Here is a 26128-nt window from a genome sequence, read left to right as displayed (position 1 = left end):
AATCGCGTGGTCGAGGACATCTATGGGCGACTTGTTTCTTTGAGCTATGACTTGATCAGCGGTCTCTCGTTCCTCCACACGCACAACGTCGCGCACCGCGATGTGAAGCCGGCCAACCTGGTGTACACCGCCGACTATCGTCTGCAGATTATCGACTTCGACATCGCATTGCGGGTGGTGGGCGAGGACGAGATGAGGGAAGGCTTCTGCGGCTCGGCGGGCTGGACGGCACCGGAGGTTGGCAAGACGTACAGCCCCATCCGGGCGGACAGGTGGTCATGCGGTCGGGTTCTGGAGGCGTTTATGGCGCTGTCTACGGAGACGGGTGCTGAAGAACGAGAGAAGGTCCGGGCGTTTGCAGTTGAGCTGAAAGACCGTGACCCGTTGCGGCGACCGTCGCTGGCTGATTGGGCGAGGCGCCGTGCGATGAACCAAGAGAAAACGAAGATGGTATTCTAAGCGAAGCGAGGCACGAGCGTCGCGTAGAAGTGAGTCTACGCATGCAGGAGGAGATTTAGGCGCGCATCGCTCTCCTCTGCGCGCCCACTCGGACGACCGCTCTCGAAGGCTCCGCGGCTGCTACGCCCTTCGAATAGCTCTCGTTTTCTTCCACTAAGACTACACCACTTGTAGCTTACAGGAAGGGGACTATGGTACAACCTTCGCTCATCAATCCCGATGGCGACGAAGAGCCGGATTATGTGAGCAACGACCAAATGATGGTACCACTCACAAATGCGTGGAGGATGGTCAACACAGAGTCGTAGTCTCTGTCTCGCAAGCTCGTCCGACATGAGCATCCAGCTGAGCGAGCAGCGGTTGCCATTGTGGACTGTCCGACTCCGAGTCCTTCGACCGCCGCCCAGTGCTCCGTCACCAGCGCTCTCGCTCACTGGTCGCCGGGCGGGACCAACCCGCTGAGTTTCTTTCATGCTGCACGCAACACGCTTACACTGGCTCGCGTCGGCACGAGCATCGCTAGCTCGTGTCATGCACACGCGAGTCAGGCTGGAGGCAACATGCTTACACTGGACGCAGTATGCTTCACTGGCTCGTGTCAGCACGAGCTCATAGCCAGCGAGTGTCACACACGAGTCAGGCTGGACGCAGCAGGCTTATACTGGCTCGCGTCAGCACGAGCTCATAGCCAGCGAGTGTCACACCGGGTCAGGCTGGACGCAGTGGGCTTACACCGGCTCGTGTCAGCACGAGCTCATGGCCAGCGAGTGTCACACACGGGTCGGGCTGGACGCAGCACGCTTACACTGGCTCGTGTCGGCACGAGCATAACACGCTCGTGTCATTCACTGCACACGAGTCAGGAGCATGCAGCAGCAGCACGCTTACACTGGCACTGGCTCGTGTCGGCACGAGCGTAACGAACTCGTGTCATCCACTGCACACGAGTCAGGCTGGACACACCGGGTTCGATGAGCACGACACGGCACTGCTCCTCCTAGGGTCAGCGGAGCGATGTTTGCTTCGCGGCGCCCATCCGGCGGGACTCTGCGAACCGGTTGATCAGCAATACGGGTCATTGGCGTCATCAGTGTTGGACACTGGCTCACAGAGCATGTACGACGAGGCTCGTCGGCTTCTGGACTGGGGGTAACGGCTTCGCCGCAACGCGCCGCCGTACTCGACGTCTTCATATTGGGTATCGCGGCTCACCCGTTGCCCCTCAGGTCCAGGCACACTCTTCGAGTCGGGCAGCCCTGCGGGCTGCGCCCCACACCGCCAATCATTCCCCTCTCGCTCTCTTGCAACTGACCATCCAAGCTCACTCAGTAATAATGAGGCGGGCTGCTGGTACGCCTCGCTTCACACGTGACCGTCATATCCGCCACGCCGGTCATCGTATCCCAGTGCATAGAACGACAATGCTTTACCTCCAGAGGACGTCAACAGTGTGTACGAGGAAAAGGCGATAAAGCGACGGAGAGTGGACGAACGCGACGGCGGGTAACTGAACACCTCGATTGTATTTGCATGGTATCCCAGAATCTCACCGCCGATGATTTCTCGTCAACACATGTTATGATCATTTAAGTTCGTGGGCTTACAAGGCTGGTACGTCTACAACCATTGTCCATTATACACAGCAAACTCGGGGAGGTGCTTCATCAGCACGGCTACGTGATAATGTGAGGCGGTACAGGAAGAGCGTAATGGTGATTTCGCGAAGGTCAGTCGCCGATGAAGCTAAGCACAATGCCGTCGCTAGTGCCACTTAGGCAGTACATTCCGGAGGGACGGGCTCCTTGTCGAGCTCTTGGTCCCACTTACTGGCCATCAGTGTGAGCATGGGTTTCTCGTTGTCAATGATGCTGCTCGTATCCGAAGGTGCCTGCACCGGCGCGGGAAGTTGCACGATGGTGGCGGGGACAGCGGGCTCGGCGGCTTGGGTACGCTCTCGCCTGTACCAGCGCGCAATGATCAAGTCGATGGCAATTCCCTGAGGTGAGAGCCAATACGTGGATCAGATCGTGTTCGTAGATTGCAAGTCATCGACGTAGCCTCACCTGGATCTGTACCAACATCGGGAGGAACGCGTTGGCCGCCATGCTCGGAGCACAGTACGTCGCCATGAAGACAATTGACACGATGCTGTACAGCAGCGCGGACTCGATCGCCATCCCCGTGACACCGACGAGTTTGCTATGCTTGGCGGCGAGGCGATAGGTCAAGAGGATCGTGAAGATGACATGCAGCGATTGCGCGAGCGCAACAGAGACGCTGAGCTGTCCGAACAGCGGAGTCTGCCAGAGGGTGTTGCCCGATGTCGCGACCCAGTACACCTCCAAGATATCGAAGGCTAGCAGAAGCGTCGGGTCGTGTTCAATGATCTACGCCGAAAGTATGGAAGCGCCAGTGCGTACCGTACGTGGCCAAGGTGAGCAACCCAAGCAGAACAGTGACCAAGGGACTCCACCATAGAGCGGAACACCGTACAAACTAGAGCAGAACCAGACTCAGGACAACCGACCTTACACGAGTGAAAGAAGAATCGCCTACCAAGAACCCATCCGTCAGCAAGGTGCTGATCAAGGCAGCGACAGTGGCCGCAATCTCCAACCCCGAGTTCTGGTTGTCGACGAAGTAGGTGTACGACGTGCCCGAGCTCCCTTCGCCGATGATCCAAGCGTCCACAGTGAAAACGATGTTGCAGATCTCGTAGACTAGTGCCATTGCCCACAGCGCGCTGGCGACGACCAGAAACAGCGCACGGTGGCTCAACCGCTTCTCGCGCGACGCGGCAACAAGAGCACGGCCTAAGGTGATAGTGTGCACACCTGCGGCAGACGTCAGTGAGAGTGCTGTAGACCATGCAGAAACCTGACACACCGAGCAGGACGGCGCCGATGTACATGCCTGCATTAACCGAGCGCAAGAAAGAGGGCTGCGAAGTAGAGTCGACCTGGCCGTAGAACGGCTGGTAGGTGCTTGCGACGCTAGAGCTGCTCGCTACTGCAGCAGACGCAGTGCCAGTGGCATAGGCCGACGAAACTCGTGGAATTGAACTGTACACGATCGAGATCACAGCGTCCGTCATTGTTACGGTCGTACACACGGAGACCAAGCACGGCGGTCGGGACAGCACACAACCTTTTCCGAACACTTTATAGTAGGATGGGCATCGACGGCGCCCAGGGAGTCTGACTGGTCACTAATGGGGTAAGTCGCCGTCGTGAGTACTAACTTAAACGCAGGTACTTAATGAGGGAAACACGCACCGTTATCCGCATTCGCTCCGCCGGAGAAGTTCAGATAAAGCGGAGTTGTGCCTCGATCAATGGCATCGATGGTGCGCAGCACATCGCATACTACTCAGTCTACTGTGAGTCGCAGCAGCACCTGCTACTTTTTTCATGTGATATTCTGGATATCCCAACATCACGACTGAAGTCTCCGTTGCAGACCATAAGAGCCGACGAGTATCGCGACTGCGCCATCTTCAGCAATGCCACCGCGACGGCATAAGGTCGACACAACGCTTCACGTGTCGCCGTGTGGAGGGAGGGTAGACTACGGGACTGAAGTATCTTTCAGCACCCAGGCAACCTGAAACTGCGGTATAACGGAAGTGAAGACCGACCTGATAGCAAGTGTGATCCACGAGAAAGGAAGGTGAGAGAAGGCGGTCACTGGTTCCTCGTTCTGCGGGTTACATTACCCGCCTGTGGTATGTGCGGCAAAGGCTGTGCGAAAGGCTGTGCGAATGTATAGAGTAGATCCCGCCAAGGTGGTACTTACGCACCCCCTCGTGCGAATACCGCCTCGGGGACGAACCGGGCGACTGGGGATTAGACGCTGCGCTGCAAACAGTCAAATATCACGCTGATGGACATCGCACAGTGCACGCCAGACGGAAACTATGTATTTGTTTTTGCCAAAGAACGAGTGACTATGCGCCCTGTATATTAGCTCCTAAAATGTGTTTAAGATGTGTAGATCAATCTAGCACTGAAAGTCAAAGGTTACTAACAGTGATCACCGCAGTATTCCAGTATGTTCAAATATTGGGTCTTGGAACATACAGATTCGGAGACAGTCAAGCTTAGATACAATTACTCTGCTGCATGTACCACGCTGAGACCTCTTTGATACGACTGCGATCATTTACGACACGACCCACCACGCGCGACAGTGCACGACCGACTACAACATGGTGCCAGGGACACTATCCAGCTCCATCCTCGGTCTCCTGTTATGGCTCACCGGTTTGTCCCCGAGGCGGTATGCCCACGAGGTGCGTACCACCTGGCACGCGTGCGCTTGGCGTGCGCTACGCGTCAGCGTGCCCCTTGGATCCCGCAAAGGATCCGTCCAATGATCATAATGAGGCCGAGACGATGCAGCCTCCACCTTATCCGCGAGGATCAGATAAACAGTAACGAAAAACTTAAGTATATCAGGCATAGGTTCGCTCACCTTCAATGCGACAATCACAGAAAGTGCTTGACGGGCTTGGACATCCGAGAGGGCAGTTGGCTCGGACACGTACTTATCTTCAATGAGGAGCGATAAAATCGAATTAACTTCCCGTATTCAGTGCCTGCCACTGGGGTCGTCGGTCGCAGTGATCATAAATCACGACCTACGGAATGCTGTGTCCAGTCATTGTTGACATTGTCCGTGAGTCTGACATACCTGGCATGCATGAATTTCTCCCTCAGCGCCATCGAAGCGAGCGTAGTACTCCCGATTTGGATTCGGAAGCATATTAGCCACCGATCGGCCACGTGTATGCCAACGTTAACCGGTTAACGTTGGTATATACAGCCCACATACGTTAACCGCCAGCCCACATATGCAGCTCTGCGAGGTTCAAAGGAAAGCACTCTCCTTGTGTGAGCTCCGAAACATGTTTTCTTTCTTGTCATTGGAAATCAGGTCAAAGTTCGAGGCGGGGGAGATAGCACTCAATGATTCACTATTTCCAGTGGCGTTTTGATCTGGTGCGAATAAGACTCGGAGGCTGCTCCGGAAAATACAGGGTCTTGCATATTTTTTTGACGGTCGCCTCGCGCGAATCTTTGTTTGTTCCGACCAAAGTCAGCCATATCCGGTAGGTGTTGAGCCCAAGACGCTCCACACGTGACATGCCTGACCGTGCTACCTGCCGGATTTGGGTGCCTTTGGTCGGAACAAACAAAGATTCGCGCGAGGCGACCGTCAAAAAAATATGCAAGACCCTGTATGTATGTGAGTTTGAACGTCTCGGACCCACTATCTCGGGCATCTGTACATCAAGACACACCAGAGCTAACCTAGCTTCAGATTTGAAAATTAGTAGTCCGAGACGTAAGTCAAAGCATAGGTACATCCCCATCTGTTTGTATAAAACACACTGCTCCGAAGCCATTCGTTACGTCCGACACGCCATGATACATCCACATTTGTACGTAACATAGCCTGATTCAGCCTGTTCGTCAAAGTGCACAGCCCAAGTGAGGTGCCTACATCTCGCCCAACCGGCTTGTATATTCAGGAGGTGCCGGCTCCTTCTTGTCAAGCGATGCCTCCCACATGCTCGCCATCCGCACGAGCGTGGTCTTCTCATCCGTGATAGGCTGGCAGAATCCGTGGTCGAAATCGGGGTCACCGGGGTAGGCGTAGCGACCGTCGCCTGTGGCGTCACGACGGGTGCAGGCAGCGACGCGAAGGCGGCCTGACGCTCAGCCTTCAATGTACGCATGATGATGAGGTCAACGGTGATGCCCTACGGATGCGCACGGCAGTCAGAGCACGTATAACATCATAGATCCTTCGCATCCAGTATATGCGCACCTGCGGCCGCACCAAAAGTGGTATGAAGGCGTTGGCGGCCATGACGTTTGCGCAGTAAATGATCATGAACACGAGATGATACCGTATGGCAGGGCGGACTCCACGCTGATCGCCCAAATGCCGGCGTGTTCCCCTGCCTGGCGGGAGAGCTTAATGACGCGGGAAGCCAACAAGGCAGTGTAGATGGCATGCAGGGCCCCTGCGAGGCCGATAGTGACGGGCCAGCTGTTGAGGAAGGGTATGATCCAGCCGCTATTAGCATCCTCTACGTGTCCGGCGGTGTACACAACCTCGAGCAGGTACCAGACTGACGAGATACCCTATGAGCAGTTGTGAAACAGTTTGAGAGGGCGCTTACCGTAGGACACGAGCACGAGCGACGCCAACGGTATGATCACCCATAGGTTCTTCCACCAACGGTAGCATCGCACGAGCTGATGCGAGAGACAGGTTGGAGGTGAGTGTCGTCATATACTATCCAGTAGGCATGCACGTACCAATGACCCATCGACCAGGACGACGTTGATGAAAGCACCGACCAGCGCGGCGCCATTCAACGAGGAAGTCTGGTTTCTAGCGAAGTAATGGAAGGCCGACTCGTTCGTCCCGTCGTATTGAAGCCACGCATTCGCGTTGAAGCCGATGTTACATGCCTCGTTCATGAGCACCGCATCACCCAGAGCACGCTAATCAGGGGAAGCAGCGTAGCACGTCTGCTCGTTCTCTTGTCCTTCCATATGTACCACAGGGCATGGGCGAATGTGTATGTGTGTAGACCTGCAAGAAGCAAGGATCATCAGTTTCGAGCGTCGTTGTAACAGTGTGATAGACGAACCGAGGAAGATGGCGCCGATGTATACGCCAGAGTTGACCGACTGCAGAAAGCTTCGTATCTGCTCCTGAGATACGTTCCCCGCGATGAAAGGTTCCCAGCTTGGCACGGAAGACACAACCGCCGCACTTGGCGCAACGGAACGGCTGTGGTGACAGTGACCGCTGATACGGCATGTGAAACATAGGAAGTGATTGCGCTCGCGCTGGGTACGACAGAAGAGATGACGACCTCGATGAGCGCACTGTGGGTCGAGATAGCGCAACTTTCAAGTTGGTCCTGTGCGCTTTATAAACCAGGATTCCGAGTGGCTTGTGCGCAGTCTTCGGGTACGGGCTTGTTGACCATCCCGAGATCGTGCATGTGCACGAGTCCTTGTGACGGCAATAATCAGTATATCGCATCGCATGACAGCTGTCGTCCGAGAAGCTACTTAGTCTGCAAGACTTACAGTGCGTGAGGCCTTCAATCTCGATGAGCGCCGGGAGGAGAAATCCTAGTGTGAATCAAATCAATGTTTTCGTCGCGGGCAATGCTAACCGCCTGGAAGACTCGGAGCGTGTTTGTTATCCCCAATCAAGGGCAATTGCAATCAAGTCGCAATCGACTCTTACATACCTGAATCTACATGCGATCGCCGTGGTTTCACATTTTCGTCAATCCTTTGCGGAAATTGCATACTCACGATGACCGGCCCCCGTCACGATCAGCAGGTGTGGATTCTGTTGAAGTGCATGCTATGGCAGACCGCAGCACAGGCTCGTTGACATCATCAAGGCGACAACACGCTGAGGGACTTGTCATTCGTTCGACAACGGCAACGCGCGCAGTCTATCTTCTGTAGCCATGAAGCTCGGAGGGGCCACAGCTGGTGCATCAAGCGAGCCCGACACTGGCTGTTTCATCTCCGTGATCGCAGCTGTAACTGAAGTAGACATGCGTTTCACTGGGTCAGTCTGCAGATTCCCAGATCGCTAGGGCACTCACGTTGATTCGAGGAACCGTTAGCCTTGACTCGGAACTCACCCGCTGGCTTCCATGGAACAAGTACTAGTGTGTTCCAAGTTGTTCTGCAGGCTGGAACACGAGTCTCAGCACAGCGCGGAGTTGGCCCTGGTGAACAGGCCCACGGGGCAGGATTGAAATAGAAGATGCGGACTATCTGTGGCGATCAACAGACTGCAAGAGCCGCGATGAGCGTGTTCATGAACGATGTTCATCTCGTTCATCCTGGGCGCGAGGGCAGAGTATTAGCAGTCGGCGTGCGCTGCGCGGACCTTCGTGTTCTCGTATATTGTGTCACCAGCTTGCATGTAGGGCTCTCGGCCAAGTCGCATGTGCGGCTGGATGTAGAGGGTCGGGAGCGTCGTCGTCGTGGATGAATGCATGACGGGTAGCTTCGAGTTTGACAAGTTCGTGGTGGCTCGCGTCCAAGTCGCGTACGCCGCGGCGGCACCGTACCACGCGCGTTCGGTTATGAATCACGTGGGACGCGTCACTGTATTAGGGCAGCTTGAGGGTAGCTCAGCCTCTCTCTTGTTCTTCCTCTCGACGTCCGCCCCGGGCTCATTGACTAGCTCTTTACTGTACTTCCCATCATCTACGCATATATTGCTCGACAGTCTTGTTACTCCAAGTATCGACTTGGAGACAGCCATTCAACGACCCTTTGACCGACCCCTTGAACATCCACCCTTGCCAAGCCGCCTGCGCATGGAATGCCAGAACTGTGAGCTGAAGCAACGCCAGTTTTACTGCGAGAATTGTCTGAAGCAACAGTACGCTGCTGCCTCCTTTTCTACACACAACATACCTGATAGCTCGTGTAGCCTATTTTCCCTTCGGTCTCAAACCAAGCATGCTGCTACTGACCGCGACAACCACATCGCATCCGCCCAGAAGGCACTTGAGTCGATTATCAATCCCGCTCGCCTGAGGAGGGCAGATTTGAAGGGAGAGAGGAGCGGGTGCAGGAGATATGGTCTGCAGTCGACGAGGCTAGGAAAGCGAACGAGAAAAGTGAGTTGATATCCGCCTCAGGCTCTCTGGCTTTTCCATGCTGACCAAAGGCATAACTCGCGCATAGATCGCGATCGTCTGAGGACTCTCCGCGCATCCCTGTCCACGAGGCGGAGGACACTGGCCATCGCCTCCTCAACGTTCCACAACTCGACGGGTGCTTACTACCCCGCGAGCTCGCCCAATTCTACATCAGCCTCGCCACCCTACGGGCACTCGCCAACGCCTCCGGGCTCGTTTCCTCACGCTCCGTCTCCTTTGACCTCGTCTCCGCAGGCTATTCGCCCCACCGCACACCGACGCGGCTCATCCTCGTATTCAGCATCCCCGCTGCTGTCCACCCCACCGACCGCCGTGTCCATCTCGCGTGTTCCTGCAGCGCAGCGGGTCACGTCGTCACCCCAGGCTGGCAGAGGCGTGCTGCCATCCCCGCTGACTGCCTCGGCGCCATATGCGCGTGGGCCGCACGAGCGCGGTGCGGACATGTTTGCGCGCCAGATCGACGAAGCGGGCCATCAGCTGGCGGCGCTTGGGGATACGGTTGCGCGTGCGAGAGCGGGACTTGTGCAGGAGCTTGTAGAGGTGTTTAGTGTTGTCGAGGTGCGTGTTGGACGTCTCCTGTATGAGCGCATCGCCTGTTCGAAGTGCGTGGGTGCTGATGTGATGTTCTGTGTAGGTCGGTGGACGCCCGCCTATTGGGGGCAAGGCCGGGACGAAGGGCGAGTGGACTATTGGCGGCCTGGTGCTACCTGTGCCGGGAGACATGAGACGTATGTATTCTTATAGCGTACCTCTACGATACAGTCATCAAGATTTTTGCGTCTAGGCTATCCCCCAGATCACATAAACGCGGTGATCACGCACACCGTACACTTCCTTACTCTGCTCGCATTCTACCTGGGCTCAAGCTGCCCTTCGAGATTGTATGGAGTCAGTCTGGCGCGCCTCCTACGTCGGGTTCGAGTATGGGTATAGGCTTGCTCGGTGTGGGCGGGCCATGGATCGGGGCGATTAAGGGTGGGGAGAGCGGGGGTTGGGCAAGGTACGCTCAGGGGGTTGTCCTGTTGCCCGTGCATACTAAGACCTTTCATGTGGCAGATGGTCAACGAAACACCCACTGCACGTCTCGGCGTCTTCCCCACCGTCCGCCTCCGGGCCCTCACCCTCCTCTTCTGCTTCCCCGTCTCGCCCTACTTCACACACACGTCGTGCGAGCACGACTGTCTCTGCATCTTCCGGCGGCATGTCAGGGCGCGCACGCTCCGGCTCGCTCTCTGCGTCAATGGCGGACTCCCAGATCGAAGCCGACGTTGCGGAGCCGGCGGCGCCTGGCGGCGCGTTCACGACTGCGTTGGCAATGTTGGTATACGATGTGTGCTACCTAGCGCATACGCAGGCAGTGGAGGTCCCGCTCGCGCAGGCGGGAGAGGTCCTGAGCAACCTATGGGCGGTGTGCTGCAGTCCAGAGCTCGGAAGGTGCGTTTTATTTCAAGCATGATCTAGTGCTTCATGTACGGTGAGCTGACCCGTTCATGACATGGCAGGAAGTCGCACGCGACGCATCCTCTGCTCCCGCCACCGACCCCGCCGAGCTTCCCGCTTGACTTTGCGCAGCTCCTGCAGGCGACCGCGGCGAACCCGACGCGGGCGAAGGCGCGTGGCACGGGCGGGCGTGAGCGCCGGACGGAGAGGATCGTCGAGGAGGATGAGGACGGATGGGACTTCGTGGAGGTTGCTGGTATGGACTAGTAGTATCTTATAGTCGTGGCGGCTGCGCCGAACAGGACTGGATTTGTATGTAGCATATAGTGTCCCGGTTGCTGTATCGTGTAGACTTGTAGAGATGTGTTGGTTACATAATGGCTCCGGACCTTGTAGTTGCAGGTCATCGCACGCGCGCTCTGCGACCGTCAAACATCAGGAGTCGCATATAATAGGCAACCTGCTTCGAGTGTAGTCGATCCGTGGGTAAGGTGATAATTAATTATATGTAGATCGTCCATTGGTGGCTGCTTGAACACTGCGCTTGGCGGTGGCGTTTGCGTCGATCTGGATCTTGGTGCGCGACGCGGGGCTCTTGTTTCTCGCGAACAACATACACAATCCACATGATCTACGCTACCTTGAGCTCTCTTACAGCAATACTGGCATGCAGCTCATCAGCGTATGGAACATTAATTCATATGTATGCGTCTCCTTTCAGTGCACAGTGGTTTGCTTGCGGCCGTCCGATGGTAAGTACAGTACTGCACTCAGGAACTGGCAGGTGTACTACTAAGAACCTTTAGCGCGTTCGCACTCCCTCACGAGGTCTGTCAAAATTATCAGTACTCAATATCTGTCGACAGCTGGCCTCAGGGCGCATACAAAATCCGCCCGATACAGCCCAAGTCTCCTAAGCATTCCAGTCCAGTCCAAGTATGAAGAGCACGTGACCGCATACAAGGAACGGTGGAACGGCGAGACGCCCATTTACGACCTTGTCCTTGACCTCCATCTACCGCACTCGATACGGCACTTCTCAATCTCTCTGGCGACTGAATTACTAGAAAATAGTGAGTGTGCTACCGTGGTCTGGAGCTGGGCGCGCGAATGGCCGGGAATGGCACTATTGTATCGCGGACCGGAGAGGGGTCGTGCACAGCAAGGCGAGCTTGACGCTTGCGTGGTGGTCAGGCTATGTCAATTATAACCTGTCACAATTGTTTGTTGTGCAGAGAGCTCTTGATGGCGTGCTCTGACACCAAGCTGTGCGAGGAACGTCTCTGACAACGTGTTTTTTGAGTGGCATGTTCAAATCTGCACATGCTGTGAGACAATTGTCGGTCTCCATTGTTGGTGGGCAGGACAGAAACTTATCATTAAACAGCCTAGTGAATGCAGTCGTCTGTCTCATATAAAAGTCCGCCTGTCTTTGGATCATGCATTCACGCCTGACCATTGACTACTCAGACCCTGTCACGACCATGGAAGACTTCGCTTCAGACGACGGGAGACAAGAGGATGGCCCTCCATTGACGGCATTCAATATTCCGGACACATCCATGGATCCCGAGAGCGTCCCAGCCGAAGTTTGGCAGGAGATCTTCTCGCTCATTCCTCGCTCGGCCGACGTCCTCAGTGTCATGCTGGCTTCCAAGCGATTCCACATACTTGCAAATCGTGCGCTGCACCAGACTGTCGTCTGGCGAAACGCGACGGACGTGATCCGCAGTCTACCCCTGTGGGAGAAACATCCGGGCATGCACCGCATCGTACAGAGGTTAGCGTGCTCCGTCTCTGCACCCCCCTCATACTCCGCGGCTTCTCGCACGGCCGACTATGGGGACGAGACACCGTACGATGATACCAGCAGTCGACGCAGGCACAATCATCTCACACCCGCCGTACACGCGGACATGATCTCTCGTATGCTGTCATTCAAGCAGTTGACCGCTGTGACGTTCTCTGGACTGCAGCTTGGCTACAGACATTTCGAGCTCATCTACAACCTCCCCCTGCTGAGGATGCTCCGTATCGAGTCGTGCGGAGTGCAGTCCGGTAGATTCCTTAATGTCTTCGACCCGCTCACCTTGCCCGTCACGAACCTCACTATGCGCAACCTTCGCCGGCTGTACCATGAATTCATCGGTGACGGGACGATGGGTGACAACGCGTACGCCCTTCTCAGTCTCGTCCGCGCTCCGAATCTGCACACGCTCACTGTCGACGCTTCTGCGGAGGTGTTCAAATTCGTCTTCGGCCCCGGCGACCCAGCTGGTGGTCCGCAAGCTGGCATATGGGTTGTCGGGCAACTAGGCCCTGGTCCGGGACATCCACCCCCGCCGCACCTCCAGCGCCTGTTCATCGAGCGCAAGCACCAGCCTGGGCGCCCTCAACAGCAGGCACCGCCCCAACATCCGTTTGCAGGCATCCCCAATCTGCCCGCAGGCATCAACTGGCACATCGGCAACGTGCACGGTCACATACATGCACACGGGCACATTCACGGCGGCGGCGACTTCCCCGAGGCAGCGCTCTTCTCGTTCCTCCAGCGCTGTCCGACGCTGACAACGTACTCGACGTACCACTGCGCGACGCAGAATCCGCAACTGCCCCCAGGGATGCTGCCGAACCTTCGGGAGTACGCCGGCCCTGTGGGTACGTTGCCCGGCGTCGTGGGGAACGGACGTCCGATCAAGTCGTTGAGGCTGACGAACTGCACGGGCCCGGAGGCCCCGGGGAATGCAGAACGCGCGCCCAATGCGGTGGTGCCGAACAATGTGGGCGGGCAGAGGGAAGGCTTGCCTGCGCTCGCTACTGTGGCGAACACCCTGCACGATCTTGAGGAACTCGATGTCGAATTCGCGGCGTGGGATGATGAGATCATGCATGCTATTGTGGGGTTCTTCCCTGAGCTGCGGACACTCAAGGTCACGTATGAGACCGGCGGGCCGACTGAGGTGAGCCTCTATAGTCTGACCTGAGTTGTTTGTTCCTCACGTATATACACCTCAGACGGCACTGGTAGCGATGGGGCCGGATTTACTGAGTCGCCTCGCTCATCTGCACACTCTCCATCTCTACGCCCGCCCGATCTCGTCAACCGCCGTGCGCTCCGTCGACTACGACAGCGACGACGAAGTAGAGCGCGAGCTGCGGCATCCGCTCTGCCTCTTCGATGACACATTTAACTCGTTTGAGGACGAGCTGCGGGAGCTGGTTATTCCTTGGAACAGATTCTGCCACGCACTCCGTGAAGTGCGGTTGACCACGGAGTTCAAGCTCCTGCGGGGCTATGAGGGTGGGAAGTGGAACCTGCAGCGCATCGGGAAGGGTGAGTCCTCGTAAGGCATGCGTCTCAACAGAATTGTTGGCTTCAAAAGGACCTCTTGCTAGGCCATGTACTGGTACCGGATAGGATATCTGCTGTGTAGTTTGCTGCTTATGGCTCCTGAATAGTCTTGACGCCGTGCGTGAACAAAAAGGATACACGCTGTGCTGCGGTATCTCCCCAGCATATGCATTCTGTTGCTCAATTACAAGTCTAAGGGCCAGACTCATCCTAGAAGTGCACCACCATTCACCAGGCCATCTTCGCGATGATCGACTGGAGATTAGCTAGTCAGTACGTGGCTGGGTACTAGAAGAAAGATGCCTAACCTTCGGATACGTGCGCACAAGCAGCTTGCGCATCTCGTCCATGATCAGTATACCCAGCGCAAAGGTGAACGGGATGCCCCAGAACATCGCAGGGATGGGAGCAGTCCCGAACACGTCTTGGAGCCCGGGTCCGTACAAGTTCACAATCGTGATAAGCACCGTGGCAGCCATCCCCGCTAGGACGACAAGATTCCGTCGCGGACCCCAAAGCGGATTGGATTCCAGGATAGAAACGCGGCGGTTGCGTACCGAAAGCAGTCCGCCGAACTGCGTGATGACCACAGTCACGTAGCTGTTGAGAGAAGATGCGGGTCGCGTGAGCAGCCAATAACAGGAGGGATGAAACGAGCTCACAAGATACATTGGCCGACGGAAACAAAGTGCGTGAGTTGGTCGAGACTATATCCCATGTAACCGTCGATCCACTTGTTGTATACTAACAGTACGTCGTAGAAGCCGAGGCCTTGCTGGTGCATATACAGAAACCACATCCCCATGCAGCAAGGCCACATCATGAGGCCAATGAACTATTCCATGCCACGTGAGTGAAAAGTGAGCGTGGTTGAGCGAAGATAATTCACGCACGAAGTACACCTGGACAAAGAATCGAAGGTTCGCCACGCGGTCTGTACGGGCGTTCCGCGGTTTCCGGTTCATGAGATCTGGACATCGACGTGAGATCAATAGTCATGCATGAGTTCATGAAAGCAGATTCACCGGACTCGGGCTTCTCGTACATTAGCGAGATGGACATTACCACGTCGTTGAAAACGCAGATGCAGACTTGCAGGTACGAGCTCAGCGGCATCTGCATCCCGAGGAACACGTTCGTGAACACCGCCACAAATTCAGTGTAGGATCCGGCCTGTGCTCCGTGTCAATTATGTACGTCCAGCGTGGTGGAGCACTCGGACACCTACAGGCATCAAGTAAATCATGACCTTCTTCAGGTTGTCGAACACGAGGCGGCCCATCTCGATGGCCACGACGATCGACGAGAAGTCGTCGTTGAGTAGAACCATAGCAGCTCACCATCCCTTAGACACGCGACAGGTGGTGAATATCAGAGCACAGCTCACCTGCTTCCTTCGCGACATCACTGCCACTACCCATCGCCACGCCGATGTCGCTTGCTTTCAGTGCTGGCGCATCGTTCACTCCATCGCCCGTCACGGCCACTGTATTGTCTCCACGGGCTTTGATCTCTTCGACGATGCGTAGCTTCTGCTCTGGCGTCGTCCGTGCGAAGACAACTTCAGTGTACCGCCCAACTATGACGTCCCAATCACTCGGCTCCAAGGTCTCGATGTCGTCTCCAGTCAGGCTAAGAGAGTAGGTTGGACTGTCCTCTTCAGGCTTGATCTGGGACGGAGGAAGCTTTGCATAGCTCTTTGCAACATCGACAGCACGGATTTGTTCGACCGTGTCAACCTGCTCCTGAGTGATGATGCCGACCTGAGAGCGGAATGTGTCAGTCGACGAATTGCGTGAAAGCTCTACACGCACCTGCTTCGCGATTGCCAGAGCGGTCAACTTGAAATCGCCTGTCACCATGAAGACCCTGACGCCAGCCCTGCGGATCGCCGCGACGGCGCCCGGGACGTCGGGTCGCGGAGGATCGCGGATGCCAACCAACCCGACAAGCGTCAAACCCTGCAGTTCAGAGTACATGAGCTCCTCGACGTCGTTGGCGGGCATGCTCTGCACATCGAATTTGACGTCGTCCAGAGAACGGCGACACAACGCCAGGACGCGCTGGCCTTGGCTACTCCACTGCTCCTGAAGTGCGAACAGCTGGCGACGGGAGGAGACGTCGATCGGCACGACAGAACCGTCGGAGCGCATGACGCTCGTGCATGTGGGAAAGAGTACGTCGGGGGCACCCTTGACGAGCATCCAGGTGTGAGGAGAGAAGCTGTTGTCTTCTGCCGGATTGCAGGGCAATGTGCGGACAACAGTGATCATCCATTTGTTGCGCGAGTTGAATGGGATCTCGAATAGCTTCTCGTGACCGGCGACAAGCGACGTCGAATTTATGCCGAGCGAGGGAATATGGAGACTCTCGGCAAACACCAACACGGCGCTGTCGGTCGCATCGCCCTTGATTTTCTGTTCGGAAACTGGGACGTCATCTGAAGCTGCCTCAAACTTCGCGCCATTGCAGAGCCGAGCGGTCATATGGAGGGCTGCCATCGCCTTTGGGATTGAGGACGGCGTTGTGAGGTCGTCCACCCTATGCTGGCTGTCGATGAACGCGACATTCTGGACGACTGCCAGACTGTCAAATTCCGATAGCGGGTGCTTCATGAACCGACTTACCATCTTCCCGACCGTGAGCGTGCCGGTCTTGTCGGAGCAGAGCACCGACATGCAGCCCAGCGTCTCGACGGTGGCCAAGTTCTTCACCAGTACGTGCCTTTTCGCCATCTTCTTCGCGACGATAGTCAACGACACAGCAACGGATATCGGGAGGCCCTGCGGGAATCTGACATTAGCCCACTGTGCGATGTTGTATGGTTTCAGGCGACGCACCGGCGGAGCGAATGATGTCAGACAGCCGATGGAGTTGGCGATCGCTTCACTTGCCGTCTCGTAGCCAGGATAGCTCGTCCTGAGCCATGCCGCCCAGATGATGATGGCTATGCAGAAGAAGGATAAAGCCTGAGCAGAGATGATCTTGTCAGGAACAAGACCTCGCGCTGCACGGTGGTGAGCTTGAACTTGGTTTCTCCCGACATCGACACGATGCGGCCCATGACAGACTTGTCTCCGATCGCGAAGACGACGCCGGTGCACGTGCCTTGGACTACGAATGTCGAGGTGAGCGCGAGGTTTCGAGTCTCGAGTGCGTTCGGAGAGGTCGTATCGAGGGTGCCCGGTATCATGTCACTGTAAGGTTCGGACTCAACCGACGGACGGACGAATTATGATCCGCTGCTCACCTCTCTCCGGTCAGGAGCGACCGGTCGAATCTCAGGTCTGAGGACGCCTTGACCAAACGCAAATCGGCGGGCACGCGATCGCCCATGGACAGAAGGACGAGGTCGCCCACAACCACGTCCCTGGCTGGGATCGTCTGTTGCTTGCCGTCCCGCACGACTGTGGCGGTCTCCGCGATGAGCGTCTTGATCGAGCTCATGATGCGCGAGGCCTGCCAGTCGACCTGTGCATAGAAGGTCGCTGAAACAATGATGACGAGCATCTAGGTTGGCCGTCAGATGGACTTGAGCGGATATGTCGACATGCGGAGAGAACCCACGATGAGGATAGCAACACCGAGGTTGAACACAGGAGGGTCGGGCGCGCCGAGAGGCTCGTACGAAAGCTGCCGAGATAATCATCAACGAAGCGTTCAGAGACAATCACGAGCGAGCTCACAATCGCGAGGATGAACGCGATCCACATAAGGAAATTAAAACCACCAAAAACATAGTTCGCGATCTTCTTCCCGTACAGTGTCTTGGGTGGAGAGATGACGTTCTTCCCGCCTGTCTTCGACCGGCGTTGAACAGCTTCGCTCTCAAGGCCCGTCGTCGGTGATGTCGAGTACCGGTTGTAGACGTCTTCCGTCGGGACCAAATGCACGTCAATCTGGCCGATGGCGGTAGCTGGGTCGGCGGGGGCATTCTTCGGGGGCGGGAGCGCCTTCTCGTCTTCTGTCGTGTCCGAGTCGACGCGAATGGACAGCGTACGGTATCTGTCAGCGACAAAAGCGTTATATTGGCTAGTGCATGTCGAGGCTAGTAAATCTACCTGAGTTGAATGCCATAATCGTCTGGTGCGCGCGGCTGTGTTTGTGAAGCATCTGGTGCGAGAGAGGCGTTCATCCCAATCTTCGAGAGAGCCATGGCGACTGCGAGGGGAAAGTGGCTTGGTAATTGGCAAGCGGAATATTACTCGGGTTATATGGTGAATCAGTCAGGCAGCGCGTTAGAAAATGCACGACCTTTTTGAGGCGGGGACAAATGTTCCATATGATCCAATCGGCATGCGCCATTATTGCCATTCCTCCGTGTAGGGAGTCAAGCGGCGAGCTCGCGACAGAACACTTCTAATCAGGCCCTGTAAATCCAAATACTGCTAGTGAAGAGCACAACATGCTCGACGCTGTTGCTTACGTCCAGCGTCAAGTTTTCAGGTAACAGACCTACTAGATCATCGCATCAAGAAAGTCAATTTGTATTGACACAACAGGAACAGACAAACTCACGAACTAGGTTCTTTTTATCTTCGGAATTTCTCCAATCAGGCGCCACGATAGAGAAGCGACCCGCCCCGGGTTCTCGAATGCGCAAAGAATCCTGCACCAGTGGGAGTCTCCACCCGATAAAGTGTGGATGTCCGAGGTATGTCGGAGACCCAGTCCGGATTGAACTGTCACAGGCCACACTCCGAGCCACACTGACAGCGCAGCAACTCTATAGGACTTAACATTACTTCCGGGGGGCTCGGAATTGCCTGACACAGCTGGTCCATGTGTGTTTCCTAACTTCCCTGAGAGCGAGCCATGTGCGAGCTTGCAAGTCGTACGATGGTTTTGGAAAGGTGCGCGTCACTGCGCACCAGCAAGACTAAACCTATCTGGGGCGTGCGTCAGGAAGATTCTCACTGAGTCCTTGATGGGACATTGACAAGACTGACCTAACAGAACAGACCTTGTTCGCCATAACGAGTGGTTCAGCATCACTCCTAGTAGCTGCAAGTATGCGTACGTGAGTATCACCGTAAACTTCAGTTACCAATGGGACTTCAAAATATAGGGTTCATAATAACTGAACAGTCGACTGCATACCCACTCGATAGCATACTAGTACCAACCAACAAGTGCAGGGCGTAGTAGATGCTACGTAGCAGATCACTTACTACGTCCCACTGGCACTGGGCCCGGTCAGTCCATATTCAGTGCGTCGATCCTGATCGAGATCTCGGGAGTCCCCGGAAGAAGCGGAAACACGAGTCAATGGAGATGCGTACGACAGAATCGGCCGCGTGATGAGCAGATGCCAATATGAACGGACTAATTAGTTAGCAACGAGGCTACGAGACTACCCAAGACATATTCAAAGCAGGTATATGTACGACAAGACTCAAGCATACATGAAATTGTCGAGCTCTTTCTGGACGCTCTCCAACCGTTCCCGCTTACCCAACAGCTCCGTACGGGCAGCGACTACATTCGCGTCCTCCGACAAGTAGGCGGCACAGCGTTCCGTCGATTTGACAGAGCCGAGGCCGAGCTTCTCAATCAGCGTGTCTTGCAGACGCTCGCTCAATCCGTACAAAAAGAGATGGTCGATGGAGAGCGGAATGTAGTCAATGACGCGCTGGTTGTGATATCACATCAATCAACGGCAAGTAATAGCAAATTGTGCGCTCGCCTCACCTTGTACGCAACGTGGAAGTACGCTCGTACCTCCGCCATGACTTGCATCTCCTCTTCGAATTCATCCGGCGGGTTGAGCTTCCCCAGATCCTCGACCTTCAGGCCTTTGTAACCCAGCTTTGTCAGGAGTGCCAGGGCTTCAATCTCGAGTTTCTCGCGATCTTGCACAGCCTCTAGGCCATCAATCTGCGACGTAGACTGTCCAGCTTGCGGCTGTGGCGTCGGAGAGGTAGGTACAGCTGATCGTGTTGGTGACTTCGACGTGCCTCTTTGTGCCCCAGCCGGGGCCTTCTTAGCAGGCGCAGCATTAGAAGGGCGCGTCGGTGTGCTGGGCGTAGGGAAGGTCGAATTTCCGAATGAAAACGGCTCTTTCGTAGACGTCAGCCCCGCGAAGTTGAATGGATTTTGATCAGTCTGTGCAGCGGTACCGTCGGCCTCAGGTCGTTTGCTTGGTGCGCCCGTCTGCTTACGAGCATGGAAGCGGCGGATCTCATCCATCATCACGTCTTTGCCTGAACGCGCATCCTTGAATCGCGCAAGGGTTTTCGAGGTCTTCTCCGAGAGATAGTGGCTGTTCTGCGTGAATGGCGTAGACTCGAGCTTGAGGAGACTTTGAAGGTGAATCAACGCCGCATCCCTGCGACTGATCAGTAGCTCTTGGAGCGCTGAGCTATTATCTTATCAGTAAGTCCGACTTTTTCAAATGAAGAGGGACTGACTTGACCCGAGAATGTAGGAGACTGTAGCGCTGGAACTTCTTACGCATGAGCTCTGACAGCATGTCTTGGAAATCCTTTCCGACGTTATCGAAGACCTCTTGACACAGTTGGCCCCATGAGCTCTGGAAGTCCTTGATGAGAGCGACCTTGGCCGGATACGGCACGTTATTCGGCAGTTCGCGAGTAATAGATCTGCCAAACTGTCACGACGGCCGTGCTAACCTGACGAGAACGGGAAAGGACTTACCTGGCGATATACTGCTTGACATCTCGCAGATACATGCGCTTCGTCTGGGCTCCCCCAGCCGGTGTCTCCCCAACCGGCTGGAACCCGTCCTCCTCCTCCTCGAGGTCGAGCCCCAGGTACGCGAGCGCGTGCCCAGGGGCCTCCGCGGCAGAGGGGAAGGGGAGGAACGGCGGAGCGGTCCCGCGCACGGCGCGCTTGAACGCCGCGTACGAGACGCGGTTCTGTTGGACAAAGTGTGCTGTGCTCGGACCGCCCTGGACGTATGCAACCACGAGGCCGCAGAAGCTTGTGATAAGGCTGAGCACATAGGAGGCGGGGTCGGCGGTGATGGCGGGTGGGAGTGCGTCGAGTTCCGCGCGGCAGGTTGTCAGCTGGTGGACGACCTCTTTCTGTAGCTTCGGGATCCTGCACAATGGGTTCCCGTCAGACCTTCATTGGGACCAAGGCTAATAGATCGTTGGACATACGAATCGTCGATGATGTGGGTTAGTAGTGCACTTAATGTCTTTACAAGATTGGGCGTGCCGAAACGGTGCTGATGGCTGGACTGTGACCATGGGGCAGTCTTTGAGAAGAACGCAGCTTCGGAAATGCGTGCCTTTGAAGCAGTAATGCCCGAGCGACGGTCAGCATCGTCAGGCTGGCGCGTACAGAAGTAGCCATGCGTGAGCCGGTGTTGGGCATTGCGGCCCTCGAGGACGTCCAGCCAGTTTTCTTGTTGCTTGATAGCGCCAGCGGTCAGCGTATCTGGCTTCGTAAGCACGCCTTCGAAACAAGTATGAGTATATGGGGTTGTGAGGCTGGCGGCGCCTAAGGCGAACGCTAACCTATTGTTCGCAGGCCGGATGGGTCTACATCTCTCGCAAGGCGAAGGGCCTTCTGGTTATCGATATCATCTGGACAGCTGATTTGAGCGACATGCACGATACATGGCATACACAACATACATACCACTCATGGGACAGGTCACCAAAATGAGGCAATTGCCTTTGATGTGCGACATCACCAAGTTCTCCACGAGTTGCACAACTTCAGGGTCCGCGTTCTGGATGATACCTGACTTTGCCGTCAGCTATGTCCGAAGTTCATGGTGCAAGTGGGTGCTCACCAGGAAGGTCCACAAAGGAGAGATCTGTCAGATCAGGTCCTGCAAGATCAATACAAACGACGTTCCTCGAGAACAGTAGGCGTTTCTTCTGGAGAGCGCCGGCGTCGTTCAGGCTGTCAGCACTCATCGTGACGAATTTGACAGCCGGTATGTCCGGGTTCAGGACAGCGGCTTGAGCGCGGCGCAGCATCAGCTCAACATCAGCCTTGTTCGTGATGGCTCCTCCAAACGTGACTTCCTGGACTTCGTTGCGGCGCTTACCACTCGAGTCGAATTCCCACCGGATGGACACCTGGCAACGCCATGGCTCGGACGAGGAAGAAAGGCGGCATTCCATGGGACAGCGAGTACATGTTCCAGCGTCACGGGGAACAGTAATCTGGACGAGTTGGCACCAGAAGACAGAGAAGAGAGAGTCCGACTCACCCCCGATATGGCCTCGACGAGACTTGACTTGCCTGCGCTTTGGTTCCCAATGACAGCCACTCGTGGTAAGTCTAAGTCGGCCTGAGCGCTGTCAGCGAGTCACAAAGTCGTCAATACGGCGAGGCCTTCGATATAGCTGAGATATAACACGAAGTGTTGTGGCGACTCACCCCGATGCGCGTAGTTTCTTCACTAGTGCCAGGAGCTCCTTCCTTCGTAAAGCATATCCACTTTCGGCAGAAAGGACAACCTCTTTCGTGGGCACCATCATGAGACAGTCTTTGTCGGCTACTAGCGTCGAGGATTACCGTGACCCTCAGATGAAGTTGGGTGTGCTGGTGGTTACTTACGCAAAGACGGCGCCTTTCTTAAGAGCTTGAAGGGGTTGGTGGCGAGGGAAGTTCGGGAGTGGCGTCAGATAAGAAGACTCTGAAGAGCGGCGCCGAACCAACGTGTAGAGATGTTTAACCGAGTGACCCTCATTAATTGACACGCGTCGAACACGTGACCGTATTTTGAATCTGAGCAGTGCTAGTGAGCGGTGTCATTGTTTGACTGCTCTCCATCGACGGCGTGCTTTCAGTGCATCTAGGGAGACGCGACAAGAACACGGCGATGAGGGAAATTTCTCGTGTTCGAAAAAAACTAAGCTTTGAGGCAACGCACTGGTACTGCCACCTCTCTGCACCATCTCACAGATGTGATGTGGCATACAAGTTACCTAGGTAGTTTCGCTACTTACAACGTACAAAGTCTGTAGACGTACTATTGCCTCTTGAAGCTTGACCGGGACCACCAACTTGAGCTCGGATGGCCGAAGACGGTGATGGTACAGCACCTCGAATAGCAAAATGCAGCTAATCGAGGATCCCGGTCAGTACTCAGTGGCTGCAGAGCGCACCTCTGCCATACAGCGACGGGTATATCGACGTCGGAGACAGCTGTGCTGAACATTGCGTGTTATGCGTGTTGACGCTGTGGACCAATCTGCCAAGAATATGATTTTGCATGCTGCATGTCATAAATCGTGTAGAAAGCATAGACGACGATGCAATATAGATGCTGAGGGACGCAGCCGCAGAGAACGCACGTCCCAGCCCGTTTTGGTCCCATGCCGCGCATGAAGGCGAGCCAACGCGTCAAACATACACACCCGCACCCCTCTCCCAGCCGCTCACTCCAAAGCTCATGCAGACGCCTTCTTGACCGCCTTGCGGACAGTGTCCCTCCGCTGCTTCTTCGCGAGCATGACGGCGAACCGCTCGAAGTCGTTGAGCTTCCGGCGCTTCTCGACTGCCTCCCGCTTCTGCGCCCATGAAGACTTGTTCCACTTCTCGACGGTGCCCTCCTGCTCAAGCTGCTTGCGGATGACTCCCGAGCCGGCTGCGCGGGGGAGCTTGGTAAGGACAAAGGGAGTGAGAGTTAGATGGCGGTAGGGGAAGGATTGGCGGGGCACGTCGGTTGTGGGACCATCGATGATGGCCTGTGAGCCCAATGAGTATCAACACTTCGCAAGTGAGGAAATCTTGGATACGTACCCGGTTGTGGTCGATGATCTCAGCAATCACCGCGATGTGACCGGCATGGGGACCAGACTTGAGGAGCACGACTGTACTACGATTAGTCCGGGACTACCAGAGTAGGAACTTTGTAGGCATACCGCGGCCGACCTCGACGAAGCGCTTGAAGTTGGATGGCTGGTCCTGTAGGCGAAAGAGGTTCAGCGCTCACAGTTGCATATGATGTCTGCAATTGACCCTCGCAAGTCAGTTCCTCCGTTCCAGCGACGCCGATGCAGCCCATGTTCCTCACGAATCCCACCTAGAACCACCCGGCACCCAGCACCTCCAAACGTCATCCACCCAGGCCGACCGCAATCCACCCTATTCCTCGCCAATTTATCCAGATTTCTTCACTCTCTTCGAGCATGCGAGGGTCGTAGATCAGGCCTGCAGCAAGACAGACTCACCGGCATGGTGGATTCTTGAGGATGTCGTTTGTCGTCGTGCACTGGCGGCGTTGATAGAGTCTCTTCGCCTTGCCGGGAATTTGCGCCTAGAATGCACGTGACTAGACATTGATGTGACAGAGTGACTATTAGTTGTGACGGAGCGCGCTGAGACGCGACGCGCCGCGCAGTGCGCACAACCGTCCTCAGCCTGCATGCTGCCGCGATGAGCGCACCACCACCACCCACCGTTCCCTCCGTCCTCCTCCCTGAACTCATCGGTTTTGTTCCTCAATTTCTACTCGACGATGTCATCAACTCTGCCAATGAGGCGACGCAGCAGGCGGTGGATGCGATGGAAGCCTTCCTCGAAAGGAGAGACGCAGTCCGAACCGACACAACCGACGCCTGGAAGAGTGCGGAGGAGCTCGAGAAGGGGCTGAATGCCTTTCAGACTCTGCTCGAGTCTCATGTCGATATCGCTTTCGATTTCTTCGAGGCCTGGTCGCTGCGCAACATCTTCGCCATCCCCGCCGACCTGCCCATTGTCGCTCCGCATCAGAAGGGGCTGAACCTCGATGAGCCGGAGGAGAAGGAGACAGAGCTGCTGCAGGAGATCAAGGATCTTAGGAAGCAGCTTCAGGCCGTGCGTGGCGCGTTGTCACTCCCATCATACTGTATTTACGCTAGTTGTAGCAACGAAAGCTTCGCCGATTATACACGCATGCTGTTCGTGCCTCCGCTGTCCAGCTCGCCCATTCCAAATCCCGCCTAGAACGTCTCTCGTTTTTACGCGCACCCCAGCTGCAAACACTTCTCTCACTTTCCACCGAGTTCCAGTCCATGTACGATTCCGTTTCTGCCCTTCCGCCGCCCGATCCCGCTTTCACCGCGCCGGAACAAGCTGGTCCTTCGGAGCCGGGCAAGCGGCCCTGGGAGACCAGCAAGACGGGGTACATCAACTGGGCAGTGGAGCAACTGATGTTACGTGCGAAAGAGAAAGTGAGGGGGAAGGTGGCTTTGGCGAGGGGAGTTCCGCAGTGGGTGCAGTCGCGGCCTCTGCATACGGGTCGGGAGTGCGGAGGACGTCAAGGCTGTCTTAGAGCTGACGGCTGGGAGCGAGGCATTGGCAAGTCTCGAAGGTCGGCAGAGTCAAGAGGAGCGAATGGATGCCCAGTGATGTAAACGACTGTACACTAGATGTAGTTCATGTGTGCCCCTTTTACTCCGTTCCAACTCTCCCTCTGCCTCCAGCTCTTGGAGTGCAGCCTGCGCCCACCCATAATCCCACGTTCTTCATACGCCGCTGCGAGCCTCCGTTCGGCGTCATGCCAGGTCCAATCGGTAGCGCGGGGGTCTGGTCCACACGCATTCGGAGGGCATCAGAAACTTCTTGGCTGTCCTCTGTCTCTGGGGGCGGTGAATTCGAGATGATAGGAATGGCATCCGGTACAGAATGAGAGACCGCATGCGGTGTGCGAACTCCTGCGTCTACCATGCCAAAGTTTGTGAGATCGAGCGAAGGTGTGATTGCAGGACAGACGTACATTTTGAACGCCCAAGACTTGCTGTACGCCCCACACCATCGTGACAGCCCCGCACCAACGCAGAGCGTAGCGATTCCAAAAGCTTTTGCGGAATAGAGTGCACCATTGAACCCGTCGCTGGCATCCGTTATCGCAGGTGATGAAGCAATGGCGATCTGAGGCGCAGCGGAACGGTCGAGCGACGTCGTACCTGTCTTCGCAGGTACCCTCAATGGTGGCGCCTCACTTTTTGAAGGAATCCTCGGCGGCGGTGCAGCACTGGAGGTCGACACGGACCGTCGTGGCGGTGGTGATGACGGCGTTCCACTGCTACCGATCCTACGCGGGGCGGGGCACCTCCCACCGACTTCTGGAGTGCCGTGGCCGCCCGCTGGCGTCTCAGGAGCACAATGGAGCAGCGAGAGCTGCCGTGGTCAATGCTAGCTGAATGAACTCTGTTGGCTGAGAACGACGGGCCAAATGTAAT

The 26128-nt window shown here is 55.9% G+C and overlaps 9 protein-coding genes across 9 annotated transcripts; 4 read left to right on the top strand and 5 right to left on the bottom strand.

Moving 5' to 3' along the window:
* Nucleotides 1-39: 39 nt before the first annotated feature.
* B0H18DRAFT_840644 (kinase-like domain-containing protein) lies at nt 40-297 on the top strand (the record flags this gene model as incomplete). The annotated part of the gene is made up of 1 exon (XM_048039491.1): nt 40-297. A coding segment is annotated over one exon (258 nt), but the record flags the coding sequence as incomplete, so codon positions are not given.
* A 1933-nt stretch (nt 298-2230) lies between these two features.
* Nucleotides 2231-3553, bottom strand: B0H18DRAFT_952457 (uncharacterized protein; the record flags this gene model as incomplete). Its single annotated transcript, XM_048042107.1, has 5 exons — nt 2231-2455; nt 2523-2815; nt 2880-2955; nt 3016-3293; nt 3346-3553. The coding sequence occupies 5 exons, from the start codon at nt 3551-3553 to the stop codon at nt 2231-2233; spliced, it is 1080 nt and encodes a 359-aa protein (XP_047897223.1).
* Nucleotides 3554-6100: 2547 nt separating this feature from the next.
* Nucleotides 6101-7178, bottom strand: B0H18DRAFT_54156 (uncharacterized protein). Its single transcript, XM_048038532.1, has 5 exons — nt 7127-7178; nt 6789-7068; nt 6650-6725; nt 6292-6598; nt 6101-6223 (listed from the first exon to the last, which is right to left on the bottom strand). The coding sequence occupies exons 2-4, from the start codon at nt 6951-6953 to the stop codon at nt 6354-6356; spliced, it is 486 nt and encodes a 161-aa protein (XP_047897222.1). The 5' UTR covers nt 6954-7068; nt 7127-7178; the 3' UTR covers nt 6101-6223; nt 6292-6353.
* Nucleotides 7179-8668: 1490 nt separating this feature from the next.
* B0H18DRAFT_1093214 (uncharacterized protein) lies at nt 8669-11142 on the top strand. The gene is made up of 9 exons (XM_048032339.1): nt 8669-8901; nt 8953-9033; nt 9069-9142; nt 9210-9742; nt 9819-9912; nt 9969-10009; nt 10051-10184; nt 10241-10618; nt 10687-11142. Exons 1-9 carry the CDS (start codon nt 8837-8839, stop codon nt 10889-10891), a joined length of 1605 nt encoding a protein of 534 aa, XP_047897221.1. The 5' UTR covers nt 8669-8836; the 3' UTR covers nt 10892-11142.
* A 481-nt stretch (nt 11143-11623) lies between these two features.
* B0H18DRAFT_987702 (uncharacterized protein) lies at nt 11624-14111 on the top strand. Its single transcript, XM_048044868.1, has 3 exons — nt 11624-11697; nt 12095-13584; nt 13640-14111. Exons 2-3 carry the CDS (start codon nt 12109-12111, stop codon nt 13970-13972), a joined length of 1809 nt encoding a protein of 602 aa, XP_047897220.1. The 5' UTR covers nt 11624-11697; nt 12095-12108; the 3' UTR covers nt 13973-14111.
* A 28-nt stretch (nt 14112-14139) lies between these two features.
* On the bottom strand, nt 14140-17671 carry B0H18DRAFT_987697 (calcium ATPase transmembrane domain M-containing protein). The gene is made up of 13 exons (XM_048044867.1): nt 17544-17671; nt 17227-17486; nt 16978-17173; nt 16817-16945; nt 16604-16759; nt 15791-16546; nt 15364-15739; nt 15205-15311; nt 15002-15149; nt 14870-14946; nt 14639-14811; nt 14285-14576; nt 14140-14231 (listed from the first exon to the last, which is right to left on the bottom strand). The coding sequence occupies exons 2-13, from the start codon at nt 17484-17486 to the stop codon at nt 14205-14207; spliced, it is 2697 nt and encodes an 898-aa protein (XP_047897219.1). The 5' UTR covers nt 17544-17671; the 3' UTR covers nt 14140-14204.
* A 1479-nt stretch (nt 17672-19150) lies between these two features.
* B0H18DRAFT_1137627 (P-loop containing nucleoside triphosphate hydrolase protein) lies at nt 19151-22607 on the bottom strand. The gene is made up of 10 exons (XM_048035602.1): nt 22338-22607; nt 22168-22255; nt 21742-22120; nt 21585-21689; nt 21461-21529; nt 21101-21398; nt 20634-21038; nt 20387-20578; nt 19668-20337; nt 19151-19608 (listed from the first exon to the last, which is right to left on the bottom strand). The coding sequence occupies exons 1-10, from the start codon at nt 22436-22438 to the stop codon at nt 19372-19374; spliced, it is 2544 nt and encodes an 847-aa protein (XP_047897218.1). The 5' UTR covers nt 22439-22607; the 3' UTR covers nt 19151-19371.
* Nucleotides 22608-23130: 523 nt separating this feature from the next.
* Nucleotides 23131-24200, bottom strand: B0H18DRAFT_987687 (60S ribosomal protein L14). Its single transcript, XM_048044866.1, has 4 exons — nt 24137-24200; nt 23828-23870; nt 23706-23776; nt 23131-23650 (listed from the first exon to the last, which is right to left on the bottom strand). The coding sequence occupies exons 1-4, from the start codon at nt 24140-24142 to the stop codon at nt 23354-23356; spliced, it is 417 nt and encodes a 138-aa protein (XP_047897217.1). The 5' UTR covers nt 24143-24200; the 3' UTR covers nt 23131-23353.
* A 106-nt stretch (nt 24201-24306) lies between these two features.
* On the top strand, nt 24307-25319 carry B0H18DRAFT_54011 (Mis12 protein-domain-containing protein). The gene is made up of 2 exons (XM_048038527.1): nt 24307-24761; nt 24812-25319. The coding sequence occupies exons 1-2, from the start codon at nt 24342-24344 to the stop codon at nt 25298-25300; spliced, it is 909 nt and encodes a 302-aa protein (XP_047897216.1). The 5' UTR covers nt 24307-24341; the 3' UTR covers nt 25301-25319.
* Nucleotides 25320-26128: the final 809 nt, after the last annotated feature.

This window comes from Fomitopsis serialis (assembly GCF_022376445.1).
Source record: "Fomitopsis serialis strain Sig1Antser10 chromosome Unknown B0H18scaffold_11, whole genome shotgun sequence".
In the NCBI taxonomy this organism is placed as follows: Eukaryota; Fungi; Basidiomycota; class Agaricomycetes; order Polyporales; family Fomitopsidaceae; genus Fomitopsis; species Fomitopsis serialis.
This window is presented reverse-complemented; position numbering and strand designations above follow the sequence as displayed.